Below are 20,184 nucleotides of genomic sequence, written 5' to 3'. Positions count from 1 at the left end.
CCAGAATCCAGTCTGTACTTAAAAAGTGCTCACAATACAAACTGAAAGAACATTCATGTAACTGACATAAAACCAGAAGCTATAAATCCGAATTTTAAAGTTTCTTTCTTCCTTCACACCTATTTCAAAATTTGAAATGGAAGATAAAAGCAGCACAGAAGTTGGATTTTCAGAAGAACTTCCACAGAGAACAACTGTTCTTGAGAAAACATCTCTTTATATCCATGAGGAGTCTCTGAGCAATCATGCTTCTTCTAGGGTACCTTTTCAACTACCACTGCAGAGAAAGTCAATGAGGATGTAAGGTATGTTTAAAGGGATCTAAAACAAGATCTTTCAAGGTACTGAGAAGAACTTTCTTGAAGAAAAATTACATGGATATGATCAACTTCTAAAAAAGCCCAAAGAAATGCTGCCTAACATCCTTTTTTATCAGCACCTGTGTGGCAGTAAATGGTGTCCTCCTCTGTTGTGTGGTGCATAATGCCCAGGATGTCTGGAGTCATTACCACTCACAGGATAAGAGCTTACTCAGCTTACTGAGCCCCAAAGGATAAGGACCAAGTTAATTCTGGCTTGTATAAACACTGAAAGGCACGGTAAGGCAGCAGCTTTAGTTTACAGCTGCATTGGAGCCTGTCCCACCTGTGAGCCAACAGCCACGTGTAAAACTCACCCACAACAGGACCCAAGACCAGTGCAGAACAGGCTCAGATTGTTTGGGCCCATAGAGCCCAAAGCCCTTGGAGACTTCCCCAAACTCCATGGACTGATGGCCCCAGAGCTCAGCCCAGGCCCTGTACTGGGCTCTCTGCTGGCTTAAGCCAGCAAATGGGACCAGGCAGGAACCACACCCTGAGCACAGATTCCTTGTATGGCTCCTTGCATGCCCTGTCAGAAGAGTGCAGCCAGGCCCTAACCAAAGTGTCCTGGACCAGATCTGAGAAGAAGGAACTGCAGGAGCAGGTGAGGCAGGGAGAAAGACAGGTTATGTTATACCTGGTCCCTCTGGCTGGGAGCAGGACCAGGAGACACAGAGGCAAACCCTGGAAATGACTGCCCCTCTGGCAGAAGAATGATGAAAGAGGAGTCTCTCTGAGGCTGTTTTTTAAACTGTTGGTCAAGAATAGAATTCACCTCTTTGGAGAGGGAAGAGCTCCTGCACATGAGCTTGCAAATCCTGATAAGAAGGTTTTAAAAAAAGTGAATGAAGATGAGTGGCAGGAATGCCATGGGAAGCCTAAAGGGCAGTGAGCTGGACAGGAAACAAAGAAAGGCAAGGATGAAGGTGTGTGTGGATGCACTCCAGTCCAGACAGGAGGAGCAGCAATGTCCCATAGACCTTCAACATGCCACACACGAGATGGTTTTTCATAACTGTGAGAATCATCCAGCTCACAGGAGCTTTGAATACCCCAGACACCTTCTAGCAAGGAAGTAATTGGATGGGAATGCTCAAGTTGGGGTTATGCTTAAGAAACTTATGCCAGTGTAAAAGTCGCAAATAGGGATGGACAGAAAGGCCAGCAAGAGACTTAGTAAACAAAGAGATAAACTTATTTAACTAATTAATTCATTAATGAATTAGGAGGTAAAGCAGAAGAGGAACATCTGTTCCAGAGGACCCTGAGCTCATCCTTTCCACAGAATCACACAATAAGCACAATAAAGAAGGAAAAAGCATTTTTTTTATGTATTAGGAATTGGTTTTAAGAACCATGACTGTCCAGGTGATCTAGAGACAATTATGGTTTCAAAACAGTTCCATGCATCAATGAAGTAGGTGAAAATTAAGACTGAACAGTCTAATTTAACATTTTATTTTCAAGACGGTTTATAAATGCAATTATATCATTGTTTATACACTTTAAATTTATGCTTACAGATACATGGGAATAAAAAAAATGCTTAAAAGCAGAGAAAGGCAAAACTTGAAAGCCACATTCAAATGAGGATCTATAAAAAGCAAAAATCCCTATAGACATATTTGAAATCTGGGAGACATGATGAACATACAAAATATAAGGATATTCCAAGTTCGAGAACTAAACTTCTGTATTCTACCTCTGAAAGACAACATTGGAACTACTACAAAGAAGTGTAAGAACGGTTCTTCCCTGTAGTTTAATTTGTATGTCTTCTGAAGTAGAATATGAAACTGCTCAGGAATCTCCTGCACAGCTGTCTCCTTTTTGCAGAAGCAAACTTCCAGAGAAGTTAATGATTTTGAGGTGACTGCTGTTCATGTGAAGTGGAAATAAGTTATGGCTATTGCCTCAGCCTTCGTTTTTTAAAATACCAATTATAGCAAAAATCATCTCCTGATCAAAGCAAAACAAAATCAAGAAACTTGGGTACCAGCTGGCAGTTTTTTCAGACAGTGCCAATGAAAACCATGCTGTTCAGGGATCTTGTACTTCTGGAAGTTTTGCATTTGCAGTTGGCTCTTACTCCATCTTTTTCCAATATAATCTTCCTGTTGCACATCCACTTTCCTTTCTGTGCCTCCCAAAACATCTCTTTCTCTCCTTTGTCTCCCATTCATCCTTTGACATCTGTCCCAGACTCTTACCCATTCTGCCTACAGTCTGTCTCACTCTGTAGATGACACATCCACAATATCAATAAAACTCCACTACCTACCTGGTGGACTGGGACATTAAACACATTAATGATTTAAAGACTTAGAACCCCAAGGCATTTCTGTGGCCTGCAACAAAATAATCTTACAATGTAGAGGCAGGATAGCAGTCTGATAGAATTCTGCTGTGTCTGGTCCAAATGGTCCAGTTTTTTACCCTAACACTGTAATTCAAAATTTCTCTGATATGAAAGAACTCGTTAATTTTATAAAAGCTAATGTATAAATATGTGTTAAGGGTGCAGGCAGACGACTAGACCCTGGCCTGAGGTTAAACTAACTGAAGAGGATGTGAGAAAATGCTGCACGTGACATGAGAAATTGCTGATGTGACAGATGAGAGTGTGAGATTCCACAGATTGGTAAAGGGAGTGATGCGAGAAATGGATGGACTTCAAAGGACACTAGGAAGGTGCTGAGAGCTGTGAAGTGCAACTCCACTATATTCCAGAGGTGCTGCTTTGTGGAAATGTTCTACAAGATTTAGAATGTGCTCCCAAAAATCCACTGTAATTATTCAAAGAATTTATTTAAATTAGAAGTCCTAGTAAAACAGAGCCCTCCGCACACCTTAAATCCTGATACTCCAATCTGAGCTGACCTCCCCACTGGTTTGCTAACTTGGACAATGATGTATTTATTCTCCTGGAGCATGTCAGTTTGTGAGGCACAGCAATGTCACCAACAAGGGACAAAGAGCAGCAGCTCTGTCCCTCCAGGCACTGCCATAGCCATGTTTCCATGTCCAGCATTCACTGAGACACAGTGCAGTGGCTCTGGGGCAGACAGTGGTCATGGCTGATGGGAGCAGTAAGCAGGATCTTCCTCCTGAACAAATTTTGTTCAGCAAGATCTAATGTAAAAGTTTGGGGAAAATTTGTAAAGGAAAAGTTTGAGAACTACAGGTTTGGAAAGAAATCCCATGTCTAGTGGATACTCTTAACAAGTGAACTACTCATCCAAATAAAGATGCAGATTCCTGGCAGCTGTAATTAAAAGAACCAGCAGCAGCAGCTGACTTTTATCTTTAGTGAAAGCCAACATCTGCATAACTCATGTTGTTCAGAATTCAGCAAAGAGTGACTGAGTCAGAGCCTAAATATTAAGATGATGTTTGAAGTTACTGAAAAAAGTAATATGAATCAGCTGTTAACTATCAGATATGCAAGTAATCCAAATGAACTTGCAGACTTACAATTTCTTTCCAGCAGTGCTCCTGGAAAATGAGAATAGTCTGAGGAAGCTGGAATTTGATAAACATTTCAACAGCACTGTAAGTCTCCTTTGTATTCCTTGGATAGTGTTAGCAAGTGAGTTAAGAGAAAAACAAGTGATTCCAGTGGTTTTGGTGGGAGTGGGAGCACAGCCAGTCCCACTGCTGCCTGGTGTACAAAGGCCCCCAGGCAGAAGTGCAGAGTCTTCTGTCAGCACCCGGAATGGGCTCCTCTTGTAGCAGGAACTGGGTGGATACCATCAGTACTAAGAACTGTGCTGAGCCAGAAAAGCACCTCTTTTCCTTCCATCTGGTGTTTCAACAATTTTCTGAAGAAAAAGCTAAAGAGAACCTTGAAAAGATTCTTCAAATAAGGGAGAGTGAACTGATGAGAACTCCACTGGTTGTGGAATCGATGGTGTCTACTGAGGACCCAAAGATCTTCCTTTTTCCTCTAACCTTTGGGCAATGTAAATGGAGGACACAGAAATCCCTTTTCCATTCTGCTTCAGACACAGAGGCTCTAAGGGGTGTTCTGAGGAGACTTCTTTCTCTTGTAATCAACAGAAAAGCCCCATGGAAGGATTTCTATCAGGATACTTCATCAGAGACTGAATATATGAAAAGCACACAGACCAAGCAGACTGGGAATATTGCCTCCTAGTTTAAGGCAATACCTGGAAGTGACCTGATTGAAAGATACCAGGTGAGGAAGCAGAACAATCTCTTTTTAAGCCATGGATGATGCTTTGCTGGGCAGCACAGCAGCAGCTGCCTGCAGTGCACTCTGCTGTGTGTGGGAATACACAATACTCACCCTGTCATGTAGTGTCCAACCAACGTATTTTAAATAACTATCATTCAGGAAGGCATCACTGTACATTTTCATCCAGACGCCAATTTCTTCAATACAGACAGCTCTAATCTCAGCAATAGCATCACTAATATGAAAAAAGAAAAGAACAAGGATTAGCCAGATTACAAGCACATATACTTCTCATTCCCCTTGTCATAGCAATAATATTTTGCTTGTACTTGTCATGAATCTCACATGAGACCGGTCACTGTTTTTACTGCCATCTCACTGATTTTCTGTTCCTCTGCATCCTTGAACTCACTGATCTAATAATTTCAGTGTTTATATATGCTCCTACATTACCTCTATGTAAAGCAATTCTCACCCTAGTTTCTTTCTTAGTCTATTACTCCATCTTTAACCTCTCTTTTCAAAGAGAATTATGAACCCAAACTACAAACCTCTTCTGGGCAATCATTACTGAAACGGTATCACTGACATTTGCTTTGCAGCCCTGTCTCCAGCTTGAGGTGGGAGAAGCTATTTGGTTTAGCCAAAGGCACCTGCCAGAGGAGCACAATGGAATTTGCTACAGAAAGAGTTCTCATTTCATACCCACCATGATCACCCCTAGAATAAAACCTATGAAAATTTTGCTTTTCAGCATTGGTTTCTTCCCATTTTCTTGCTTTTATCCTACATTCTGACTGTAGCAAGTCATGGAAGAAGCAAAGACTTATCTCAGGCAGACTTACCAGCTGCTTAGTGAGGAGGGGTGGCAGGAAACTGGGGAGGTCACCTAAGGAAACTAGGATGGAAATGCTTCCATCTGATTGGCACTCTCCTGCCTGCCTGACATGGAGCAGGCATCTTTACTAATCATGAAACAAGGGGAAAAGGGATGGGGGCCATCTGTCCCTTCAGTAATTCCATCTCTGGGACATCTGTTATCATGAGAAATCACTTGTGCCACTCCAGCTGGCACTGCCTCACAGTTCCAAATCTCAGCTCTAATACAAGAAGAATACAAAAAGTCACTGCACAGAAGAAAGGAATGTCTGGTGCTTTGCAAACACTGGAACTTGCTTGTAATTGAGACTCTTGTTTTGTATGGTTTTGGAAAAGAAATAAACCTCAACTTAATTCTAAACCAGACCAACAGAGCACCAAAATGAAATTTAATTCATGAGAAGAAAAATTCCAAGCTTCAAGCATGAGAATAATGGCGAAAATGAGAAACTGCATTTTCCTAAAAGTCATCAGTTTTACAGAATAGAAATAAAATGCACCCACTCTTCTGGTCAAGACACTGCACAGGTTGATAGCCTTAACCCAGTGCAGCAAACCCTTGTATGGTGACTATGTACCTCCCTCCTGCAGGCTGGCCCAGCTGCTTCAGTGCCTTTGTCTTGCCCCTGACCTTCCACCCCTGAGCTCAAACCCATGGCTCCCACAGGGACCATGAGCCAAGCCCAGCAACACACACCTGGGGGGACTTCTCCAGGCAGGTCTTGGCCTTTGAATTCAACTCATAGGGAGGAAACTGTACTGCTGTAACAGCAGAAAAGCATAAACAGCATTTAATGCAGTAACATGAGGGGGACACCTGTGTGAATGCTGCCAACCCACTGCCATTGTCTCTCTTTGCCTACAAGAAACATTAATTTTAACAACTTCCCAGCAGCATCAGTGAATCTGGTCTGTCAACTTCCTGAAGGCTCTGTAACCTCAGAATCAAGGTCAGGGGCAATCCACAATGGAGATGAGCTGCATTAGGATCAGGGCAGGGCATCAAACAAGCTTCTCCTACCAGGGATTTCTCAAACAGGTTTATGTAGTGTAAGGACCAGTGTGCTAAATATCACACTCAAGGGTAAAAAACTGCATTCCTTATAGGAAAGGCAGCCATAATGAAGACAAGTTTTAGTTAAAACTATGACTATAGTCACACACACAGACACACACACACATATACATATGTATGTGTGTGTGTGTTTAATTGTACATTGCTTCACACTGAACTAGATTAGCAATTCTCTTAAATGGAGTTACTTTTAAACTATTTTAAAAGCAAAATATAGGTGGAAGAATGCAAGATTTACTGAAAAACCTAAAAGACTAATAAATATAAATCAAGAAAAAAGGGGGAGCCACATCTGCAGCAATACAAAGTAGCAAGGAAGGCATTCTTACTAGGGGATGACAGCCTGAGTCCTCACATCCAAGTAGGTTATTTCACCACCTTACAAATTTACTGACTGTAAAGGATTTTGGAAGGATTTAATAGCAATCCCAAAAAGGACCTAAATGTCAACAAGTATTTAATCATGCAGCACAGCCAGCCAAAAAGCAGGAAAAATCCTGTTTTCTCTAATAGTGCATTCAAGCTTCCCTTAGCAGACAGTGATAAACTGCTTCTTGATTCAAAAGCCTTCTCAGGGATTCCTCAGCACTACAAGCACTCACTCCAAGCTGCTAATTAAAAAGTTAAAAAAAAAAAGAAAGAAAGAAGAAAGCTATTCAACTAATTAAGAGATTTACGGTAATAAGAATTTAACATCTCCAGTATAATTGAGAATGAGACAGAATCACGGATAAGGCAGGTGAGACCAGCAAACAGACTAAAGCTGCTGGAGAAGCAGGGGAACTTGTGAGACACTACTTCCCACTCCACATCAATTTCCAGGTAACTATCACCAATCAAAATCACTTGTTTTCCTGCAGGAATCACTAACACAGACTCCATGCCCATACAACGCTGTATCAAACACAAGACAGCCAAAAAAAATCTTTGCATCTTTGCTATGAAGTAGTAATTGTTTGTCATTACACTGCAATTCTTTTATTCTAATTTTTGTGCAGGTAAATATATTTTAGCTTCTAATTGTTTAGCTTTCTGAGAATACACATTATTTCTGGATGACACAAGAACATATAAATACTAATTATACCTACACTGGAACTGTTTTTGGAATAATGAATGCATTATTAATTATCACAATTATGAATTAGTGATGTAAGCTTGTACTACTTGCCAAATGCTTCTAGAAAGAAACAGAATCTAGTCCACCACAGAGAAGAAAACTAATATGGCATCTACAGATCTTACACATGAAATATATTTTACTCTCTTTCCAGCACAAACTGCAAAGCAAGGTATACAAGGGGAGAATATTCACAACATTCACAGCCTAAGATCCTGTTCCTGCATTCTCCACAATGCAACTACTGAAAATATTTGACAGAAGGAGTTCAGGTAAGATGTAATAATAATGGGAACTGGACAAAAATCTCTTTTCCTACTTCTTTTTTTTCCTATTACTCTCATCCCTGGAGCTGAATTAGGACCCCATAAAAGAAGAAAGGCAAGAAAAACAAGAGTTCAGAGCCAACTTCCAAAAGTTCTGGTGAATGCTCACTGCATATCCCACTCAGGGGAGGGGCTGGCACACAGCACTCCCATTCCTAAATGCTACTGCATACAGTGCCTATTTAAGTATCCATTCCAATAAACTGTTACTAGGCTGATCATCCAATGCTCCTGCCAGACCAAGGAATTGATTGTTTGAAGGCATGATGTGGATTCTGAGACGTATCTCTGACCCCAGTGTTTCTCAGAGTTCTTGTCCCAAAACCTTTGCTTGTTTGAAGTATGAGGCACAGCTCTGCAGGGAAGGGAACAATGTGTGCTTTTGAACTTCATAGAAAGGTCAAACTCACTCAAATTAAATGATGTAAATTTTCCCCTTCTCCTTCCTTTATGCCTGTGACACTAGTAATTTCTAAATGTTTTTTCAAACGTACCTAAAGCCATGATGCATTCCCTTGTCACCTGAGAGGTATATTTTGCCTCCTTAGGATAACACATTTAGGGTGCAGGGAGAGGGATTTTTCCTCTGGTTTGGTTTAGGTTTTACTTCCCTGTGCTGACTGGTTTGTGCTTCCTCACCAAACTGCCATCCAATAACCCATTCTCTCTTTTCGCCATGTCTTGTTTCCAACAGTGGAATTCCCATAACTTCTCACCACAATCCTATTTACTCTGTAGCAGGCAAAGGAACACCGCAGAAGGAGACAGAAACATCTTCTCCATAAAAATGGCAATGCCATCTAGACTTGACAAGGTTTATTTTATTTGCCAGTACTGACAAAACATTACCTCAGGACAGACTCATGCCCTGCATAAATTCTCAAACCCACTGTGTCAATCAGTGTGAGGATCCCTATTCTGGTCTGCCATAAACTAAAACTGCAACAGTTCTGTTTTTCTTGATGGTCACACCTGGAGGAAAATGTCTTTAGGCACTCAAAACAAAAAAGATACTATGAAGTAGGACCGAAATCTGAGATCCTACCCTCTAAGAGGGGAATGTGTCTGGACATACATGCTGTCTTAGGCAGGGAAAGAGCCAAACCTCAGATAACAGTTCAGAGGGATGAACATTTTTTAAATACTCATTACTTCTGAGCAGTGATGAGGCAATTATCTCAGATTCAGTCATCTCTGATAAGAGATACAACTGAAATGAAGAAATAGCCCTTCCCTCCTTTTTTTTTTATACACATGTCCTTTGCAAGCAATTTTCAGTTTTTGACTTCAGTCCAAAACAAAACAAAAAATGTTTAAAACCCCTTTATAAGGTTTTTTTAAAAAAGGATAAAAAACCACTGGACAACCAATTACATCATAAAGCTACAGAAACTTAATGACAACAAATAACTGAGGAAGGAGAAAAGGCAACATGCAGTGAGGTGGGTATATTTCCTACATGCTTATTAAGAATATCTCAGTTTTTGACCAAATCTGCTGTTCACACCAGACTAACATTATACCTAGAAAACTGTTTAGCTATTTTCCAAATATATTTATTTTTCTTGATGAGAGAAGTGAGCACTGAAATCTTCCAGGAAATTGGAAGCCAATCTACAGAAAGAAGATTGCAACACTTGTTGGAAGACACATTCTGAATGAAACCATTTCAGGGGTTTTGTTTAGGTCAAGGACTTGTTAGTTAAGCTACAAAGGTCACTAAGCATGAATCATTGTGGCTGAGTTTGAATCATACTGAAGGATGGGACTTATTCTCTGGGAATAATTAAATAACATTTTTCCAAATCATCACCACTTGTGCATAGTCTAAGGCCTAAGTGAAATTTATAAATAATTGGCACTACTTGACAGAAGTAAGGTTCAAGAAATTAAGAAGTTACAAAAGTAGGTAATAGTTCAAAATCCTTTAAATGTTATCGTCCCTGGGCTTTGTTGTCAGTTAGTTGGGTTTCACACAGCTTTACGTGTCCAGCTGTGAGTGCAAGAGTCTCACTCTGTGCTCTCTGTGATGCACCATTACTCACAGTTTGGTGTATCTTGTAAGAGACCCTTTAGGGCTCCCCAGAAGGTCAGGGATGGCTGTGCTCACACAAGTTGCTCTGGGGGCAGGGTGGGAACAGGTTCCTCCTGACCCCTCTGAACAGTGGCACAAGTGGTGCCACCACCTGCCTTATTTCAGTCAATTCCCCACTGGTCTAACAGGTCCACTACGGGCACCTTTTTCCAGGGCATGGATAAAGTTTATTTATTTGGCCTCTCCTTTTTTACAGCAACATCAGCAAAATTAGGTCTTTACTAGTGGTGGCAGGAGGCATGAAAAGAAACTTTTCTACAAAAGGAGGATTTCAAAAGAAAAAGCACTGGAATGCAGACCACTAAAAGGCTGAGTCTTTTTCCAGCCCCATGAAAGAGCATGAACTACTAAGAGGATATTTTAAAGCAATGTTTTGTTTGATATAATACATTAAGTTCTGAAGGGATAAAAATAGAAACACTCTTAGAATTTAATTCCTTCAGCTTTTTTACCTATGCCATGAAAGCTGCTCTCCTAACAAAATAGTGTGAGTGCTTCAGTGATCTAGTACACTCATTTACCACCTGCTGGCTCTACATACCCATCCTCCCTCTGCCAAGCAGCTCAAGGCTTCCTGACCACAAACCATGAACTTCTTTCCATGCTCAGGTATTGAGGAGACACTGTCCAACCCCAGTGTGCTGCTCACACTCACACATCTGTCGGCACAAGCACCTCACTGGTTTCCTGCATGCTTTTCTCCAAATTACCATCATCTCTCCATCCAACTGAACTATGGGTTCCTCTTTGCCTTCTAGCCCTCTTCTCATACACCCTTTTTTCCTGCCATTTTCCTAAAAGATTCCATAAATTAGAAACCTCTAAGACAGAATTGAAAGCTGAAAGGTTAATTGCATAGTTCAGTACCCTTGAATTTCATCTTTTGATTTCAGGAAGTCAATTAACATTTACAGAGCTGGTTAAAAGGTGATGCAGATGCTCTGAGGCATCTTGTGATGCACAACAACCCCAAATCTATTTTAAAAGACTACTGCTCTCTGGTAAATCATATTCCAAATTTTCTCTTTACACCCAAGACATATAAAATGAAATGCACGCTGGAGGACAACTGCTGTCCTGTGATATGCAATAATTATTTGGTTATTCTTAAAATAAGTCATTTTTGTGCTCCCAACATGGACAACTTTTCAAAATGCAAAGATTCAAAGACCATGTCTCCTACAACCCTTTAAAGCTGTCTATTGATCAAAAGAAAATTGTATGGATGGCTCCACTGTGTAATTAACAGAGGTTACAATTTGTATATTCTTCCATAACTTCAAGTGTTTTTGACAGTGATCTTGCAGCACCTAGAATATTACATCAGAAGAAAATCAACCCAGAAACTGCCCTTGACTTTCCTTATGACCACACTTTGTTAGCAGAGCCTACTGGAACATGCATTTTCTTACCGGTATCTATGAACAAATATACCCTTAAAAATAGAGTTCATCATATTTTCGATTTCATCTTGGTTTTCTTGTAGCTGTGAAAAACAAAACACAAAATAAATAAAAGATCATTGCTTATTATAATTTGGTATTCTACAATTCCCTATTGAGAAACCTTTAAGACCTTAGAAGAGCACTTGAGTAAATTCACCATTTCTGCTTTTCCAGCACATACCTATATTGTATGCATATACATACAAATATTTACATTTATATATGCAATGTCTTAATGGAAGAAAATTAATATTCACTTCAAATATCAATTTAGTCTCTCAAACTAGTTCTTTGAAGTAATCATCAACTTTTGGTACTGAAAATGAGACAAGTAGAGACAATGTGTGCCATAATTTCAGCAGTGCTGTGTTCACAGGGAAACAGAGCTGAGTGAATGACAGCTGCAGAAACAAAGCTGGTTACAAATTAGTTTCGAAAAAATTAATGTTCTATTTAAGGAAAGGAGCTGAAGATGTTGTCAATCCTAAGTAAAAGACTGTCAGTTGCTTGAACTTCAGCACCCACAAAAACTGGGTTTCAGAAGCAGGAAGACTTCCAGGACCAGAGCACTACTAACATCCAGGCCTTAGCCTGCAAGAAACCAAACCCAACTCCAAATTAAAAGGTGTTATGAGCATGCTTTTATAAATAAGAGTGTTTTCTTGAAAGACTTGTCTCTTCCTGGGTAATATGAACACATTTTGCAAGTACTATGGGAAGCTTACCTTGTGTCAATTAATATGTTAACACAACTTGGAATTAATTACAGTATTCTTATACTGTCAGATATTGAACTAAACTAAGTATAACTTAATTACACCTAAATGAAGCTTTGTTAATAAGATGACACCAATTTTATCCAATCAGCTTTTGGAGCAGCCATTGTTCTTCCATCAAAGTGTTCATTACAGTCCAAGCACAGCACCACAGTGTGGGAATGTAAATTAGTCCACATTCTCACAGTAGGAAAACCACAACACAGCCTCCCTAGTAGAGTGTACATATGCATAAAATAATTAAACCTGTATAATTATGGATGTATATATTTAACAGATAAAAGGTTTTAAAACCAGAGGCAAAATTGGGATCAGCTGGTTTGACCTCCTGCATGGCATGAGCTCTGAAACACTTTTACCTAAGGGCTTCTATTTTTCATCCAAATATTTCTACTGCATCTTCCAGGTACAAGCTGAAGTAGCTTCAGAACTGAGGAGTAAAGCCTCCCTGTTCACTAAAGTGTCTCTCCATTTTGCATTTGGAGAAACCAAGGCATTGAGGGCTCTTGACCAAACTGTCAAAAAACTGCCAAAGAAACTAATTTCATAGTAAAAGGGATTATGTACAAAGAGAAGAGCTGGGTCCACACCAGTTCTGCATACATGAACCAAGCATATTTAGACATTGCCTCTGGGGAAAACACTATTTGCAGCAGCAGCTCAACCCAAATATGCACTGACTAAATGCTTGTTTGAGAATTCATAAGCCAAAGGGGTCTGTGAGTTCCTAATCAATCTCAGCTGGATGACTCCACAGGCTACAGGCAGGGAAACAACCACAGCAACATGGGGGTAGAGACAGCCTAGCACAGGCTGGGCAGTAAATGAGGATGAGAATGAACCAAGAAGCCACAGAAGGCTTTCTGAGAAACTACAAGGGCCCTGGAAGAGAAAACTCACAGAGCACTCAGGGAATGATTTCTTGGTATAAAACCACATCATAGAAAACAGGTAGGAGAGGATGGACTTTCTGAGCCATGAGAAAGTTGAGATTCTGAAAAAAGTGTCCTTTGACATCTCTTCGAGTGCAAAGTGAAGCAGGACAGTAGAGACTGAAGCAGCACAGATGAAGGGACAGCATGGATGGCTTCTTCCCTCTTCTTCTGCACAGAATTCACAGTGCACTATAAACATGGTAAATTATCATCTGGTACAGGTATCCATGTGCTGGGCCACAGCTGGTGTGGAAGCAGAATCAGAGATTCAGATCCATGTGAGATCCCTTGTACCTCTGTGTACCAACCTTTAAAGGATACAATTCTCAAATGCATTTTAGATTCAGTAATTAATTTTCTCTGAAACTCTAATTGCATTTTACACTTTCAAGTTTTTTAAACCATGCACTTGAATCTGAGGGTTAATTTCAAGCATCTTGAGAGAGCATCTGTGTCCTGGGACTCCTGCTCTTACCAATGCAAAAATGATTTAACACTTCCCCTCTTAAAGAGAGGTAAAAAATGAGGGAAACATTTTCTTGTTCACTCTGCAAGCAGTTTTGAAAGCTTAAAAAAACATGTATGTCAAGCACAAAATTTGAATTACTACTGGCAGATACTAAAAAGACAGCTTTCTCTACTTTGTGGCATATTGCTAAATAAATCATCCACTTGAGGTGAAAATCTCACAGATAAGACAGAGCTCCATGCATGGCTCCCCACCAGGCCTGCAAATGATGGCATGAGAATGAAACACTTCAGAAGTGCTCTACCTCCTCTGCTTCAGACTAACCTGGCACACTCACTTGGTGAACTCTCCCTCTATCAGCTCATGAAGACCAACACATGCACATGTTTGGTGCTCAGGAGGGGTTGTTAGGATGGCACTTCATCCAAGAATCAACTGAGAAAGTGCCAGCACAGAATGCCACTGTCAATTCAGTGTATTTAAACAGTAGCAATATACATGTATATTACATCAGGAATTCTTACACAGAGCATTAAGCCATCTAATCCTCACAGATCTCTTCTGCCCAGGTGCCCCTGGTGTGCTTGACCCCATGGACATGCTCGACCTGGCTATTCCCAGGCAATGCTTTGCTCAGCTGTCAAAGCAGTGAAATGTGAGCCCCTGAACACACAGAGACAAAGGTAAGGACTAAGAAAAGTTCCTTCTCCCGTCAAGGCTCCCCAGCCCTGTGCAGCCTGGGCATCCTTGCTACAGCTCCCCAGAGAGAGGATGTCCTGCAGCTCTGAAAGAACAGCTGGGGGAATGGGCACAGAGAGTCCCCAGCCACAGAGCCACCAACCCAAGGAAATCAGTGCAATCAGTGCCTTTGCCCTGTGAAAAATTCTAAGCAACAATCAACAAATGTGGAATACAAACTCTGTTCCAGCTATTTTGCTTTTCAAAATACTTTAGAACTCACATTCAATTTAATATTTAATTAAAAATACTTCTCTAAGTTTGGTCAGGTGAGATTGTTCTTCCATTATATTTTAATGCATGCTTTTTAAGAATTATGAAAACCAAATTAAGTTGTGCTACAGATCATAGGGGTAAAATAAAAATGGGTAATTTTAATTATCCCCAGACAAAGATTACAAAGTCAAACAATTCTGAATCAAAATTACATTTAAAGGAATTCAATGTGCACACAGGCAAAGCACCCAAACATCCTTAATTGCCATAGAGTAAAACAGTGGTGGAGAAAATCCAAAACTAATATATTTAAAATCATAAATTTAAATCCAAACCATACAAACTTTGATTTTTCAATTTCTTTTATGAGTTTTACTTGGCATCTTTTTACACATTATGGTTGTTTGGGTGTATGTGTATTAATTTTCTACTTGTCATCTTTAAATTTAAATACACCTCTAAAACTGAAATTTCCTGTGATATAATACTTTATTTAGGGTTGATTATAGCAATCTTCTAATGGTTTTTCTCACCTAATGCCAGACTGGTACTTACTAAAGGCAACTTTAATGTCTCCCTAGCTCCTTCTCCCTGAGAACAGGTGTTATAGCCTCAACTCCAGTGTTTCCTGAAAGCAGCTAAAAAAGAAATACTAATGAGACAATGTGGAATAACTGTAGTGATTAAGAGGAAAACAGGGCAGTGCAGGGAGGGAATGTGTGATCCTCATGTCAGAATATTTCTGCATCATCAGAACGTGACTGCTTACAGTTTGAGACTCTTCCTACCTGCTCATAGGTAGAAGTCTAAGAATTCTCCTTTGAGTGCAGAACAGCATCACAAACTCAACTGAATGTGGCAGTACAGGATTTAAGTAGTGTGCTTGAGATCACACAAACACCACTGCAGAGCTAAGCTCTTTCTCACTGTGGTACTCAAGTCACAAACCACCCTGGGCTTTCTGTTGGAGGGAATGCACATGAACCAGGAAAAAAAAAAAAATCGTCTTTCCACTTGCCTCTTTTCTTTTCTGAAGCAGCAGCTCCAATCTTTCATTAGCTCTTTTGCCAATCATTTTGTTTCTCTCAGCTTCATACTGCCTCTGTGTATTGTCCTGATGAATGCTCAGGTTTAAGGCAACATTCACAAGAGCAGTCATAAGCTTCATAGCTGCAAAGGTACAAGACAGATTATGACTCTTTACCTGTAGTCAGAGCTCAGAAAATACCTCCTCAGCAAATCCATACTCACAGCAAAAAGTGTCTGACCCTGGCACAGCCATCTGGAAAGGCACTTCCACCCAGGCAATACCTGGGTCATTGACCCATGGTCTGAAAGCAAAGTCTATACCCCACAGTGAGCTGCAGGCAGTGCTCCTTGCTGTCTTCTCCAGACAAGCTCTGGGGACACCAGGGAGCCAGCAGTGAGGCTGCAGCATCAGGGCACCATGAAGGCAGCTGCTGGGGAGTTACAGCCATTTCTGCACAGAGAAGTGCCAGAGAGGTGACTCCATACTAAGGGTGACCTTAGCCAAAGGCTGCTGAGGATGGCTCAGGTCACAAGGGACCACAGCACAGCTTCTCTGAATGCAGATCTGACACTGCTCTAAAGTCAGCTGTACAGCCACATAAAATTAAATTTTTATTAGCACACATGCTGGATATTATATTGTACGTGTCTGCTTTTCAGTACTAAAATTAATTTTTACAAAAAACATTATTAAGATTCTTTCCCAAGTTCTGTGTAGTTACATATTACAACACATTTTACAATATTGAAAAAGCAGCAAAATAATGCAACAAACTATCACATTCTCTCTGCATGCTCATCTAAATATGCAGTATTACTTCAAGGTAGAAAAGCAAACATGTAAGTGGAGAAGAGAGGCTACTTGGGTTGATTTACACTGCTATACATTGATAACCTACAGGTTCTTCCTACAGTGAATCATCTTTCATTCCAACTGACTAGCATACAGGAAAACTGAAAACAAAGACCTACAAACACTCCTTTAAGAAGAAATGCCAGTCTACATGTAGATTTTCAAAAACTTTATCAAGACTGAGCTCCATGACATCATGCTGAGCTCTTCTCTTTGGGGCTGCAACACTACTAAATGTACTAAAAACAGCTTGAAGGAAATTTGTAGAATCAAAGCCAAGCCTCAAGCTTGTTACAACAAACAAACAAACAAATAAATAAATGGCATGTACTATCACTGGCAAATGCCAAGATCTTTGGCAGCTCCCATTCATGATGCAATGTAAGATAAATGTGTCATTAATGCAAGAAGTGAGCACTGGCTGAAATAGCTGCAGTCATTTGTGATGAACCTCAGCTTTAGCTTCAGCTCATTCTTGCTGAAAGTTTCTAGCTACAGAATCCAATCCAAACAATGGAAACTCTTTCTTCTACAGAGCTCGTGTCTTGGGAAATGACTGTAGTAAGTGCTTCTGTTTCTTGTCTTTTAATCAAGTCCCTCATACTTTCCAAACACCTGCCCCATGCAGGGATGGACCAACCAACTCCATGGATCAGAGTGCACACCTCACTCCATGAACTCTTCCCTATGAACCAATCAACTACAGTCTGAGCAAACAGCAAATCAAAACCACCCAGTGCTGCAGACAGCATCAGATGGAAGGGAATACAGTTTAAATAACAGGCATAGATTTCCAGCAGATTATCTAGGCTCAAACAGTGCTCACCTTGGAATACTGAATTTGAAGAGGAAACTCCAAACCTGGAAGCTTAAGCCTGTATAACTCACAGTTTTACCATCTCATTGCTAAGTAAGGTGAAGAACACAAGGGAATGCACTTCCAAAGCAGTTCAGCCACTGTGAGTTGAAGGGTTTGGGTTTCAGTTTTAAAATCAAAATCCACTCAAATCTGGAGTTGTTTTATCACTATCGTTGGAAATCTGCCTCTTGCTTGGATTCATAACAAGAGATGAAATTTTAAATAAATTCTGATTGTATTGGTTTAGCTGGGTATCAGTACACTTGAAACTGAAAAAATGTGTATGAGGCTATGGTAGAATGACTAAATACTAATAAATACTGGCCATACAAACATTCAGATTATGACAAATGTCTGCTGTAAGAGTTTCAAATATCTGGCATGATCTATGAACCTTGCAATAAGATGCATTTCTTACCACCTGACATGACCAGCTGTAGACACCTACACCCAAGCCAGCCACCCTGGTAGCGCTTTGTAACTGAGAAAAATAGCTCCTTGTGGAGAGCAATTCATCCCTCTTAGAAGACACATCTCTTACAGGTGTGATGAAATACATAAGGAAAGCCCACTTCTAGCTAATAATACACCCATGGCTTTCCTTAGGTGAAGCAGCTGCACTGCAGGCAGAAGACAGGGAGCCCTGCAAGCATGGCCCAGTTATCCCAATCCTTATTAGAGTTAAGGCACAGATTATTTTTTCTGGTGAATGGAAACTCTTTGATAATACAATTGTCCTGATACTTCCTTAGAATAAATTTATACTCTAAAATATAAAATTACTCCAACATTCTGTACAACAAGTGAACAATTAATAACAAAATACAAGACATAAGCATGCCACTTCTGATTCTCAGGATTCACCGGAGGCCCTGGGAATAACAGGAATCCCTAAGTGCCTCAGCACACTACTTTCCAAATACAAAAGGAATATTGTAAGTCTAGTTGTACCATATGTGGTACTTGGATTTGATGAAGCTTTGCACAGTTCTAATGTCAGTCAGGGTGTCCACCTCAATGCAAATGACAAGTACTTCTCGCAGGGGATAAGCAGTGCAGCTCACTCACCAGCCAGGGTGCTGGTGTGCCGGAAGGCGCGGACCTGCGAGTCGGAGAGGCCGGTGAGCAGCGAGATCACCGTGTCCATCATGTACTCGTCGTAGATGATGCTGTACTGGCACTGCCGGATCAGCACCCCGATGAACTCGCAGAAGTTGGAGCGGAACTTCTTCCACTGAGGCCCAGGCATGGTCAGGGGATAATCACCACTGTCCTGCAGAACAACAGAAGAAAAAGATCAAGTATTAAATTGTTTAATATTGGTGTAGCCATTGTGGTCTATGGTTCTAAACTAAATATCATCTTGTTCCTTCAAGAATAACAAATAAAACAACATATCACTCTTCGGCTCACTGGCACAAAACCACTTTTGTAAAGACATCATTGTAACCTGCTTTCCACTTGCAGTATTGGCTCTGTATAGTCAAAATAAGTATCAAGACTCAATTGTTTTCCTTGTATCCTCAGCCAGGAAGTGGGAGCAAAGGATGAGACAGGAATATTTCAAAGTATTTAAGGTCGAAGCCTAAAGAAAGGCTTGTGTGATTGACAGTTCTTGCCATTTTCCATCCTCATTTCAACTCCAAGTTAATATTCTAATCAGCTGACTGCCCCTCCTCCCAAACTTTGCTTTGCTCAAGCTTACAGTTGAGTATGGTTTACTCAAGCTTACAGTTTCCTTATCGAAAAGCAAACATTGCCCTGTTTTATCTTGTAAATGCAGACCTTATCTATGGGTAAAACTTGCCTTCTGATAGCAGTAATGGAAATTTTATTACAGCTTCATATACTTCATCTTAAAAAAATTATTACAAGATTGGACTAGGTACTTTCATTTAATGCCTCCCCAGGTCTGCTATTACTACATTTACTGTATATACTGCACTACAGGAACACTGTGCCCCTACAATCAGAAAATGCTTTTTCCCCCTCAGTGAAAAGGCCTAAGTATACCTTTCCTGACCACTTGATTTGTAAGCCAATTCCAGAGTATCCAAAACATCAAGGCAGGAATGTTCCATCCTGAATGTCTCAGGATAAGAAGTCAGTAGTACCAAAGTTACATCAATTTCTACACATTTTTTCTGTGCTTTTGTGAGGAACAAATACTTTCCTCCTCAGGACTTATCACCCAGACTGAAACATGCAAAGGCAGCAATGTCAGCACAGAGGAGATGCAATCAAATACCCTGAACCTAAACTTCTTAAACAACATTCCCCTATAGAAAACCCTTTAGCCATTACATTTAACCTAATCACACTCATTTCAACCACACCAAAATAACCTGATGGATCTCTACATGTACATGAACTTTGGTACATAACATATGCTTTCTTGTGCATATGCAGTCTTTTGGAATAGATCCTTATAATCTGAAGTGATGTGTCTAACTACTCATCTCTGTATGGTGCATTTTTAACCTGCAAGTACATATCAGACAACTCTTTTGAAAAGCCTGTGAAGACTGTACCATGAACACCTCATCTGGCTGAAATGGAAAGAATAAACTTACAATGGATCCTTTATTCTTGAACACCAAAAAAAAAAGTGATACATCAGTGAGACTGACATAATACTTCATGGCCCAGTGATTAGAAAATTCAAAGTAAACCAAGTCTTTGTTCACCTGCCAACTCTAGCACAAGAATTATGAGGGAATTCACCCACAAAACACCTATACTCCCAAGCAGCCAAACAGTGCAGCCAATGGATGTCCATGGAATTCCCTGTCCCAAAGTGAACTTTGTG

The 20,184-nt window shown here is 40.3% G+C and overlaps 1 protein-coding gene across 1 annotated transcript in view; it reads right to left on the bottom strand.

Annotated features, from left to right (window-relative positions):
- Positions 1-20,184, bottom strand: part of STAG1 (STAG1 cohesin complex component) — a 159,743-nt gene that overhangs the window by 49,258 nt on the left and 90,301 nt on the right. Inside the window, exons 7-10 of the mRNA XM_079314939.1 lie at positions 18,444-18,648; positions 15,653-15,804; positions 11,468-11,541; positions 4,672-4,795 (exon numbers count right to left, since the gene is read on the bottom strand). Coding sequence (XP_079171065.1) covers positions 4,672-4,795; positions 11,468-11,541; positions 15,653-15,804; positions 18,444-18,648 — 555 coding nt within the window. The remainder of the gene's footprint in view (positions 1-4,671; positions 4,796-11,467; positions 11,542-15,652; positions 15,805-18,443; positions 18,649-20,184) is intronic.

The sequence above is a fragment of the Erithacus rubecula genome (assembly GCF_903797595.1).
Source record: "Erithacus rubecula genome assembly, chromosome: 11".
NCBI classification, from domain to species: domain Eukaryota; kingdom Metazoa; phylum Chordata; class Aves; order Passeriformes; family Muscicapidae; genus Erithacus; species Erithacus rubecula.
Note: the sequence above shows the minus strand (reverse complement) of the source record. Positions and strands in the feature narration are given on the sequence as shown.